Genomic DNA, 12,634 nt, shown 5'->3' on the forward strand with positions numbered 1-12,634 from the left:
CTATCTATATAAAAGAAATCATAAATGGCTAATGTCTGATCTGAGATCAACCTTTCTTGTTTAGCCTATTTGTTTTCCTTTTTTTCCCTCCTTAAAAACACACCACATCATGGAAAATGAAGCATCAGTCTTCACAGCAGCAGTCACAATATATATTAATCTTGAAAAACACTACTGAGAGATGACGATTTGCAGGGCTGCATTCACTTGCAAGATGAAAAGGGCGTGCAACAGTCACACAGAATATGATTTTAGTTGTCCGTGTAATCCCTTGGTTGTTAAACATTGAATTTATTGTGTATTAAACAAGTCTCTATATAACCACAGTGCTTCACACAGATGAAACAGTTTGAAGAGACAGACAAGTGCTTTATGTTCTTCTTTTCCGGCACACAGTGTTAGTGGCCTGGCAGCAGATCTGATGATGCGTCTGCTTGCTCGAGTCAAGCTTGTGTGAAGCCAGTCGGCTCAAACCGCACGATCCCGGCATTCAGCTGCCAGTCAGCTATCATTCTTTAGGACAGTGCCGCCGCGTGCTTAGACTGTTCGCGTGCGCCACTCTGAGTTCAGCAGGCGGTCAGGCGGAGACAAGGCCGCCCCCGCCGGAAAGATCAATCGGACTGTCCAGTCACCAAAGGACAGCTGGGACGGGATGGGGCGGGGCGAGGCAGAGGGGGTGTGTGTATGTGTGCATTTAAATGGATGTGCACAGATGTGAATGTGTCTTTCGTCTAATAAATTAATGCTGCATGGTCGTATAAACTGTCCTTTCGGCTATGGTCGTCGGTCCCAGCAGAGCAGTACGGCTCCCTGCAGTTCACGCCGAGTTTACAGCAGCACTCTCTACTGGGACGGGGTCGAGGTCGAATCCATCGGCCATTTATTGGTTTATTGTATTTAATGTCAGGAACTAATGGGCTGCCGTCGAGCCGCTGACCTTCTGTTTTGTTGTTCACCATGTGGTGAATTGCAAATGCGTTCGCAGCACCCATGCCATGGATTTTACTTCACTGGATCTGGCCCCGTGCTGAAAAGCACTGAAAAGCTGAAGGTTAAAATAACAGCAAGAGAAAATGAAACCCAGTTACATGGACATGAATCTATTATTGAATCTATTTCTGGTCATAAAAGCTCATTTTGTTGAGCCAGTGTCCTTCTGAGGATGCAGTCATCTGTGTATTACTGAAACACTATGGAAATAACTTTTGCAGATGGAAATGATGTATGTGTTTATTTGCCGATCACAAGATGTCAGTCGAGATACATTCTAATGTCAAATGTGAATGGACGTATTTAGAGCTGTCCACTGGTGATCGGATCTCCCAAGACGCAGGTTAATACCAGTCATTAGTTTCTTCAAAAATCAATATGAACCCTCCCAACATTATTGAATGCATTGTGTTCTTATATAGCACTCTCTCTTCATGCTCCTGCTCACCTCCATGCTGTTGTCTGTCAGTGCTCCAAGACCTGTGGCCGCGGGCTGAGGAAGCGCAGCGTGTTCTGCCGCAGCACCGACCCCGGGGCTAAAGCGGTCGTGGTTCCCGACAGCATGTGCAGGCAGCATCACCGGCCCAAAGCACAGGAGACCTGTGTTCTGCGCCGATGCCCCAAGAATGAAAAGCTGCAGTGGATTTCAACTCCCTGGGGAGAGGTATGAAAGAACATCCGTGAAACTAAAAGAGTTGATGTGGGAGTTTTTTTTTTTTTTTTTTTGTGAGACACAGTTGGCTCAAAATACAAAACACACCCACACACACACACACACACACACCTACACACACACACACACACACACACACATACACACAAAAGTCCCATTTGCCCCTAGTGCAGTCTGTCCATTCAGATTCAGTTTTTATGTGATTTGGTGAGGTTTCCAGTTTGCCTCCCTTTACCCCAAAATAATGAGGCTGTATGGGTTTTGTTTTGTCAAACATTTACATGTGAAAAACTCAACAGCAACAGGTGCTTTCAAAAATAATGACACATACACCCAACATAACCCAACTATCTCCTGCTGAACAGCAATAAATTGTATCCAACCAGCAAATTAGATGCAGACAGATACAGATATACACAGACACTATCTGGATTGAAGAACGCACAACATTTTTCTTGTATTTTGGATAGTTAATTTAAATCATGTCTTGAAAGAAAAAAAAAATCGAACATAAATGTAGAGTTAAAAGTGTTGATGTAACTTGCATTTCTGGGCTCATTTTGTGGGATTTTGTCTATTCCTGTGGATATTTGGCCAAATGTAAGCAATGAATTTGATATCAGGAAATGTTTTGATCTTTTAAAACATCGAGGGTTTTGGCGTGAGTCTCTCATAATCAAAGAGAAAGGGCTTCTTTCCAGCAACAATCATACAGGGAGAAATCCATTGGATGAAAGGCACAGAGACCAGTTTCTCCACCACAGGAGCAGCAAATAGACCAGAATGCAATTCAGCATCAAGACAGGTTGTGCTTTGAAACTAGGAAGCAACCCTTTCTGAACTGGAAAACCTCTCACTCTCCTGCTGTTACTATCACTGCTGCTCTCTCAACATGCATCTAAAACCCACAACTGAATGCAACCCTCTTCTGTGTCTCTGAAAGGCACTCTGGAAAAACACTGGCTGAAGTTAAAGAAAATGAGGCAGGTTGAGAAAAAGTGGGCTGACCAAAAAAGTTCAAAAAGTCCAGCACTTCATCATAAAACCACTTCTTGATTGAAGATTGATAAGATCCCGCTCTCCTCCTCCCCTTTCTGAATATTCATAATGGCAGAATTCGGGAAGCGAGTGATCACAACAACCAAGGCAAGTCGTGGCACTGAGCTGAAAAGGCCACATTGAGTCAGAGAGAGAACATGATAAGAAATGTAACAAAACACACCACAGTTTGTACAAGGTTGGCCTCCACACTGCTGTGATGTAGCCTTTACTTTTGGGGAGGGGAGAGACAGGGAGGGGTGGAGTGACTGTGCCAACAGTTTACATACAAACCTTTGGCTGCTCTCGATACAATCTAGTGGCCAGCTAAAATCACATTGTGTATGTTTAACTAATTTCACTGAAAAAATGCCATTCAAGCAGTCTGTATAAAAGTGTTTAACCTGTATGATAGAAATGGAGAAGGTGGAATATTATCTGTGGTATCACCTCAACAAACACAGTCGTCAACACTTTGAAGGAATGGTAAGCCCAGTTAAAAACATGGATTTTCTTATTAGTTTCTTATTATATTCTTGAGACTGTCTTCATCATCAAAAATTTGGGGATTCCTCAAAGTCATGGTAATGAAAGGGACTTTAAGAGACTTTATTTTCTACACTAACCTATTCAACGTGGCTGCGTGGGTTTTAGTCCCTCTTGCAGGGTAAAGATATTACACTTCTAATGCGATGCAAACAAAAGTGTCCCCTCGCCTGAGCGATCAGACCTCAAGACACATTGAGGACACATTGATACTGTTTACACCTGTAATTAGAGATGTCAGCTTGTGATCAGATTTCTCAGGATGGATGTTAATACCAGGTGGCAGCAGGGTCATTTTCGCAACTTCGGAAGACCTACCAGGGTAAAATAGTGGATTTATATCCAGCGGCAGCACAAAATAGCTGCTGTGTTAACAGGCTAACAGTTAGTTTAACTTACCACTGTTTGTTGAGCCTAATGGAGGAAACAGGTTCAGCTGAAGAGTCTGTCAAGGGAGGAGGAATAAAAACAGAGTTGATGTTCTGATTGGACTGCTTCATTCTTACATGTGAAAGTAACTTTTAATACTGAGCAAAATGGATCTTGACTCCGGAGAAAGCAACCTATTTCTCCTGAGTCTCTCTCTCTTCAGACTTCAGACTCTCATTTCATGATGTTTTCTTCACCCAGTGGTGACAACAGAAAAACAAAACATTTTAATTCCAAAAAAGAAAAGGGTAGTTTACCATCGCATAAAATACTGGTTGGGAAACCTCAGCTGTAATCCCTGGAGGAAACTGGCAAATTGCTGAACACAGCCAGTGCAAGTAATGTGCCAGCTTGGAAGTCTCTGCACAGGCTGGAGATGGCAGCTCAGGGTGCTTTTATTGTGTATTATGATTTAAAGCAGTGAGACATTATGAGACCTTACACTCCATCAGGGATTTGCTTACAGTTTCCAGGATGTACTGGCTCACCCCAAACTTAATCAGCACCATAAGAAGGCACAGTTGTTGCATGCATTTTTTTTCTTTTTTTTTCTTTTTTTTTTTGAAGATGTAATGAATATTGTCAGGAAGGTTTAAGGAGTGTGCAGAAGTGCTTCACACTGCTGATGGCCTCAGCTCATTAATCTTGTATGAGTTCTCACATCCTGTTTCGTACACATAAGTAGTTCTTTGGTTTTGTCAACGTAAGCAAAGTCATGTGGGATATATTGTTCACATAGCTTATCTCCTTTCAGCTGGAGATTCGCCAGTTAACAAATAGTTGACTGACAAATTACCCAATTATAGTTTTGATAATTGGGTAATTTTAAATAATTTCATAAGTAGAAATACCAAACATTTGCTGGTTACAGCTTCACAAATGCTAAAGTCTGCTGTTCTTTGTTTTTCATCATCATAAAAATAATACTTTGTAAAATGGTCAGTTGATTGACCGATTGATTTGGGTTCTGACAATTTGTGCATTTGTCATTGTTTTTGACATTTTACAGACAAAATAAGTAACAAATTGGAAAATTAATTGGTCTCAGTGGTCCTTAAATCAACTTTAGTTTTAGTCAAGCCAGGTTTTCAGCATATGTATACAAAGTCATACACTGATCCTCAGTCATGGTTTCATTTTCATTCAGTGCAGACGGAGTTGTATTTTTCACCAGTTTTAACATTTGGAAAGACAGAACTCTAGCTTATGCCATAGTTTTATGTCACAGAAAGATTGTGCTATGGTCTTAATGGCAAGCAATAGATGAATAGAGGCAGTCAGCTAAGACTCTCTCATGGTGCTTTAACTTTGTTTTTTCACAAAAAGTACCCTGTTTAGTAAGTTAGTGCTGGTATATCACTGATATAAAGTGCTGTTTCTCTTATAACACCTACAGCTTTTTCCCACCTTTTCAGCACAGACATGGATTTGACATTGCAGTTTAAAGTAGATAAGAAGAATCTCCATCTGACTTTTCCAGCTTTTGTTTGTGCTGGCTAAAAGCATTTTATTACCAGTCTGTGTGCTGTAAATTCTTCTTCATTCTTATTCATGGTAAGTAGCACAAATGATTGACTGAAGAGCGGTTTTGTGTACAAACATACCAGGTAAATGCAGGTCCTGAATATGGAATAAAGCAGTGAGAGAAGAGTTTAGGTCGCTAGTCACAGCAACATCTAATACAATGTAGACAATTACTATTCAAAATCCTCAGTCAGTGGGATTTTGACAAAAAGACACAAACAAACCAGCTTTTGTACACTCTTACACACATAGTAACACACACACAACCACATTTTTTTTCCCTTAAATCCTCTCTCCTACCCTCACAGTGCTCCAGGTCGTGCGGTTCGGGCGTCCAGAAGAGAGAGCTTCGCTGCGGGGAGAGAGATTCTCAGGGAGGGTAGGTACCCTGAGATCAACACGAAAACGTCCATAACACTTTAGTAGAGTCACAGAAATACTTACAATTATACTGTGTTGCCCCTGTAACACTGTGAAGCAAGTAAGGTGACATTTAGACAAATTGCCAACCTTAGTGTCAGCTTTGAAGTATTCATTTTGATTTGCCAGTCAACCATGATAACATTTTTCTTTCACTGGCTGAAAACCACATTATCTCCAGACATTCAGATCTTGAGGAGGTGAGGAGTTACAGCTTCATTTTCACATCAACCCACATAGACTTCTGAATCACACAATAGCTTTTGAAAGACTTTCATGGCTTCTAAACCTGAAGATGCTCTCAAATGTAAAAGATCACGAATTCAACTAAAAAAAAAACAAAAAAAAAAAAACACTTGATACCAGCTCTTTGCTGTGATTTTATAATAGTGGTTGGCCATCATTTAAATGACGACACGCATAATCAGTAAAATGGACATTTTAATTTCATGAGATATCCGAAGGTAGCCAATATGTTTCCTCCAAACTATAGTTTTTGAACAAATACTTGATGTTGTTGTCATCAAAAAATGATGACGACAACAACATCAACAACAATAACATCAACAAAAACAGCACAGTGTATTGTAACAAAGCCAACACAGCACATACAGTTTGAATTAGTGATTAGTATTACTGGAAACATTTCTCTGAACATTGAAGTTAATTAAATTAAAGTAGTGTTCCACCATTGCATTTCTCTTACCACAACAACCATTTTTCCAATGGGCATGGAATTTATAACAGCTTCAAACATGGCTCAGCCAGTCAGAAACAGTGAGTAGATAAATCTGTGGCAACATTTCGATGTTCCCAGGTATGTGGAGTTTCCTGTTCGGAGGTGCAGGAACGTGGCCAAGCCCTTGGTGGATCTCCAGCAGGCCTGCAGCCGGGGTCCGTGCCCAGAGCCGCCCCGCCTTGTCCCGGGCAGAACCACCAGCAGTGCTGTGGTCCTGGGATGGTACTCGTCTCCATGGCAACAGGTACTTCAATGCTGTGGTCCAAAAACTGGCCACACTGAGGCCCTTTTTTTCTTTGATCTTAGGCAATGATTTGATTTTCTTTTTAAGCATATATATATATTTTTTTGCGCTGTTCTTGTGTCCTGTTGAAGCAATTTTTTTTCCACTGAAAAGATTTTTTAAGAACATCATTTGCTTATTTTGTGTGGATGCTGAAAATACAGTACAGTTTGAGTACGCTGATGTCACCTCGACCAGTGTGCTTTGTTGCTCATGCTCATAGTGGAGACGTTGACATCACAGCTGCGATTCAATTGTTCTCCATTATTCTCAACAGTTTGCATCATTTGTGATTTTCATTAGGAAAATCTAGGAAAAGCTACTTTGTCTGCTTTGATAAACGACTCACCTCGTTTTTGTCATCTGACTTTGTTTACCACACAGTTTTTGACATTGTCAGAATGATTTCAACCGTATTTTTCCATGCATTTGGAACTCAGTAATGTCAAGAAACTGCTGCAGTGTCTCCTCAGCTTCTTCTCATACTAATATAGAATGACATGTAATATATAAAATAGATATAAAATATAAGACTTAGGCATTTTGGCATTCTTGTGTATACAGAGACATTTTCTGCAATGCTCCTATGTGGACAGTTTCTTTTTTTTTTCTCAAGATGGAGCAATACACTTTCATTTTCAAATACATATATCCATAGCTGTGCAGTTGTGACCTTTGAGATCTGATGCTTGCCTATAATTGTAAACAGCAAAAACCTGGCTTTGTCAGCGTTAGCATGGAGGACAAGCCGACAGCAATGGAAAGAAAGTGCCGCAGCAAACTTGGATGGTATTTGAGGAGACACTTTGATTCAGACAGACATACTGCAACTGAAATGTCTTAAAATCAATGACGGGTGGGACGTCCTCTATTACTTTTGCATATTGAGTTTAGAAAAACATACAGTAAAGAAAAAAAGCAGATATGAGCAGCAACCGAGTTTGGAATTGAACATGTATTCCTATAACCTGACTGTAGAATTAAATTGCTGACAGTTGGGCCAGGAGGTGCCAGTAGGCTCAGCATTCCCACTATCCACTGAAAAAGAACTGTGATTAACTTCATATACTTTTTTTCACCCAGCCCCTCCATAACTTTACTGATTTTTATTTATCAGACACTTTTCTTCAGGAGGGCCAGAGAAATGAGGGTGTGAGGCAACACAATGTCAACACCATCGCTCTGACCAATGCAAGACACATGCAATTTACAGCGCAGGGAGTGATGCTTTACACAAGTACATGCTTAGTTTTTAGTCTACAATGTCTCAGGACGCGGATTGGGCCTTAGATGATGTCCAAAAGCTCGACTCTGTGTTACAGAGCCTTCTGTGGCAGGTGGTGTGTGCTGTGTGTATGCTCTATATCATCTATTATGTAAAAAGTCTTAAGGGCAACCTCTTATAGCTCGGCATCTTATTCCACTTGATCTGCTGGCTGTGATCCCTGTGTGTTTTCACAGAGAAGATGTCTCCTGACAGCTCGCTGGAGGGCCAGTTCATGCTGGATGGGATGTTTGTTTTCTTCATCTGCTCTTTGTTTCGGCTCAGACTTTTTCCTCTATCCCCTCCCCTCCCTCTGCTGCTGCTTTCATAATGGTTTCTCGCTCTCTCCCTGCTCTCCATGTTTTATCCCCCTCTCCTATTTATATCCATGCCACCCTTCTTGCTTCTCTCATTCTTTCTTTTATTACCCTTCTTTTTGTTTCTTCCTCTCTGTTTTAGTGATCATCTGCTTTTATAGATTTTCAATTAATATGCAATCTAGCACACAACAAAGAATAATACCCCCATCACCACCGCCACCACCACCACCACTACCTGGGCCTGTGGTAATATTAGGCTGTAACTGAGAATTTCCTCAGTCAAGTCAGATCCAGCTGTTCAGTGTGACAATTTGAATTTTAGTTTTTTTTTTTTTTTTTTTTTTCTTAATTAATTGACTCTCTGGCAATCAGAGAATGAACTGATAGACCATGCTAATAATAATCAAAATCTTAATCAAATGTAACAGAGCCATGCAAACATAGTTTTGAAATGTCTAAACTTCAGTAAGACAGCTGCATAAAGATCTTAACTGTCGATTAATTTGAATTAATATCAAAAGGCACTTTGCTGCAGTGCGGCTTTTTTGAAATAATGGGCCAGCATACAGGTATTTCTGATTAAATGAAGCTCCTCTAACTTACTTCTGTTTTAATTCATCTTAAAAAAAAAAAAAAAAAAAAAAAAAACAAAGAATTTTAGTTGACCAAAGAAGACCAAAGCTGAATTTTAGAGGGAAGTCCTAAGCAATACCTACACATCTTCCCAAAATTGACATATTGATTAAGGGAAATGTAGATAATGAGTAAACAAAAGAAAAGTAACATGAAGGGCTTTAACATTCTTGGTGTCTGAAATCTGAGAGTCTTAGGTTTTTGCTGAGGCTTCGCTGGATCCTGGTGACTGAAAACTCCAGATGTAGAATATCATGGGAAGTGATCCAGTGTGGTATTGAAATGTCATGATGTGGTTTTTAAAGCCCCCCTCCAGTGGTATTATCACTTCAGTTATTTTTCCCCCATTGGTTTACATGGCAAAATGGGGGTAATAATTAATTGCAGACAGCTGGCACAACCTATCCAGGCCTACTGCACATGTGAAATTCATTGTGATCAGGGAGATAATCCTTCATCACTTTCTGAAATGAACTTTCCCAGAAAGATTTTGAAAATGACATCAGATCATTAAATCACTGGAGGGGACCTTTAAATCCAGATAAGCATACTGATCTTTCTCCAGCTGCTAAATTCAGGTCGGAGTAATCATTTAGCTGGAGAATCCTTGGAGAATATACATTTGTCTCATCAATAAATCTGACTGACAAGAATATGTTTGCCACTCTCTATCGTTTCTCCCTCTGTGTCTCAGTGCTCAGTGTCGTGTGGTGGAGGTGTCCAGACTCGGACCATCCAGTGTCTGCGCCAAGGTCGCCCAGCAGCTGGCTGCCTGCCACACCAACAGCCTGTCACATCCAGGGCCTGCAACACACACTTCTGCCCTGCCCCTGTCCCAGCTCCAGCTCCTGTGCCTGTCCCGGGACCAGCACAGCGCTCCAGCCTGATGCCAGGCCAGATCCCTGGTGGTGGACCAATACTGAGAGGTAAAATCCTCCGGGAGAAAAAAAAAAGAAATTTGTTGTCTCAAGTGGTGCAGTAATGTTTCCAAACAGCTGTGCCTGTTCATATTGGGAATTCTCATTAACAAGCTAATGCACAACTTGAGTAACATTTCAAATGTGTGGTTTAAGGTGAGGGCCCGTAAGTAAGAATTTGTTATATTTTGTGCAAAATAAATGTTTACTTGTTTCAGAAATAATTGCATGCAGTCCTGAAGGTTGATGTGAATCCTTAGAAATTGAAACATTTTCTGCACATGCAAAACACTAGCATGTAACACTAGCATTGCATTAATCTAAAATGCAGATTAGTGGCCACAGGTTAGGGGGTGAGTAATATTTTGTTTACTGCAAATGTAAGTGAGAACTCGGTGTGAAATGGTAAAAGACAACTACTGTGTAATTGTACAGTGCTGCCAAAATTTTTCCTTGGATATCTCTGAGACAAACACACAGCTTGCAACAAATTTGCATTTGATCAGAGACTTGAGAGTGCAGGCGTTGTATGTGGTTTGATGCCTTGCTTGAGGGCACTTTGGCAGTCTTGGCTTACACCATAAAAGCACTGTCACCTTTCAGTTGTCGGTTCACAGCTGGAGTACACTTTTCGCGCTTGTCTGTCTGTGCAGCATCTCAGACACCCCTGATCTAATTTTGTCGAGACTTTGCAGACTGATGCGTCTGCTGGCATTTTCAATAATAGACTGATTAGTCCAAGGTGGGGGGTTTGTACAATCACAGGTTAAAACAAGGTGGCATATTTGTCACTGATTGGCCCAGAGGGGGACAACATGTTTACTGTCGCATTGTTTATATTTGATTGAATTTGTTCTAAAAACCCAACGGGTCCTCTGTGTTTCTTTTGCAGATGAGCAGTGTGTGGATCATTTCAGCTGGTGCCACCTGGTTCCCCAGCACGGCGTATGTAACCACAAGTTTTATGGTCAACAGTGCTGCAGGTCCTGCTCTAGCAAGAGGCCGTAGAGCTGTGTTACCTCTGAGTCTCTGGCCGCAGGCTCCCGAAGGAAATGACACTGCCGGTTCACCTCCATCTGGCCATGTGGGGGCCAATTACTCAACACCACACAGAACTGTGTTTAAAGCTCTGTGTTTTCTTCCTGGAGTACTTGACTAATGAATTTCAATACGAAAGAGAGAATGGACTCTTTCGGAGTGTGATTCCAAGAAAGAAGGCAATGTGGGCACTCATGCTCATCTGCCAAAGCAGTGTCATCGAGTCATGTAAATATAAATTTGGCATTTTGTTGACTGTTATTCCTCTGACAACCTCTAAAACTACAAGCCATCAAGGGAAAAAGACAAGGACAATATTTTTTTTTTTTTTTTTTTTTTTTTTTAAGCTCGCTTATATGTTGTATATTTAAAGGCACCTGGTTTTAAATGCCTTTATTTAAGTTATTATGGTTGGTATATATGATTTTACATTTTGTCAAGTGTACAGTGGATCTGTGACATGTTTTCATGGATATACCATAGGATCGTGCCAGTCACCCTTGGATCCACGTTATGAGATTAAAAAAAACAAAACAAAGCAAAAAAAAAAAAAAAAAAAAAAAGACATTAGTGGTCGACGGTCAGGTGTCTTATGCACTTCTCTTTCACTCTGTCTCCACTTGTTATGTTTACTGGTGCTGTATCATGTGAGGACACATTTTTCCTGTGCATTCCATACATGTTAACGTAATGAAAACATGCCTATTTGTGTACGTAAAACAGTTTATCTACTCACATTGTAAGTGGTCATTCTTATATCTGGGCTCATTTTTATTTCTCATTACTTTAATCCAAAGACCCCCCACCCTTCTTTCTTTCCTCTCAATCTCTTCTCTTTCAGTCGATTACAGCTACTGACTTGAATAATGAGCAGTGGTGTCTGTTGACTGGGGGAGGGCAGAGTGAGGTGAAGAGTGCAAGGAGAGGATGATTGGAGGGTTAGTGTGGGTGCAGTCTGGATACCGACAGGCCTTGCTTGTTGAGAATGAACAGTGTAGGTGTGTTATCCACAAAAGTCCGGTCAGAATGGAGTTGTGTTGTGTCTGAGCTTCGGGCACAATTTCAGGGCCGGTGGACTCGAGAGGAGATAAGCTGTGACTCAGCTTGGTGTTCAATTCGCTGTTGATCAGCAATGTAATAACTCTGACTCAGGGAGCAGCGAGGAGCAGCTCACTGGAAACGAAGGCGTTCACTTGACTCACAGATACACAGACACAAATACTTGACTAGTCGCAGTTCATCCGTGGGAGTAAGAGTATCCTTTTCCAAATTGATCACTGCTTTTTTCAGGGATAATTTGAGATTATCCTTCATGTTGTGCTGCAGCCTCTAGCATTTTCTCCTCCAATCACATCTGTCTGTATGTGCACACAGAGAAAGAAGCTCTTTGGTTAGGATGGAGACTCTGAGCAGCTATATTGACTCAAAAAACATTGATTTGTGAAAAAAAACAAACAAAAACAAACTAACAAGAAAGAACACATCAAATCACAGTAACCCAGTGTGGGTATTTAAAGGGAAAATCCAGCCTAAAACACATAAACAGTGTTTCACAGGGATTAATCGTGACTCACAGTGTGTTTCGGTTCTTGTCGTTTCTGTTTGTTAACTCAACACACACAATGCACATAAAGTGGGGTTTCCATCTAACAATCGTATTTTCATCTGAATTTTTAATTTGTGCATGACCAAATTCGAATGGAAGCTCCAAAATTTCACAAATAGGACTCAAGATAATAAGTTGTGCATTAGCAAAGACAGAATGCAATGAAGGCTGATGGAAAGCGTTTATTTAAAGACAAGATGATGTAACGGGACTT

General features: G+C 40.8%; 1 protein-coding gene across 1 annotated transcript in view; it reads left to right on the forward strand.

The window, feature by feature from the left end:
• adamts18 (ADAM metallopeptidase with thrombospondin type 1 motif, 18) overlaps positions 1 to 11,377 on the forward strand; it is an 83,619-nt gene extending 72,242 nt beyond the window's left edge. The window contains exons 20-24 of the mRNA XM_030044718.1: positions 1,460 to 1,654; positions 5,509 to 5,579; positions 6,438 to 6,603; positions 9,554 to 9,785; positions 10,669 to 11,377. Of these exons, the coding sequence (XP_029900578.1) occupies positions 1,460 to 1,654; positions 5,509 to 5,579; positions 6,438 to 6,603; positions 9,554 to 9,785; positions 10,669 to 10,784 (780 nt within the window). The 3' untranslated portion in view covers positions 10,785 to 11,377. The remainder of the gene's footprint in view (positions 1 to 1,459; positions 1,655 to 5,508; positions 5,580 to 6,437; positions 6,604 to 9,553; positions 9,786 to 10,668) is intronic.
• Positions 11,378 to 12,634: the final 1,257 nt, after the last annotated feature.

Source organism: Myripristis murdjan, chromosome 3, assembly GCF_902150065.1.
Source record: "Myripristis murdjan chromosome 3, fMyrMur1.1, whole genome shotgun sequence".
NCBI lineage: Eukaryota > Metazoa > Chordata > Actinopteri > Holocentriformes > Holocentridae > Myripristis > Myripristis murdjan.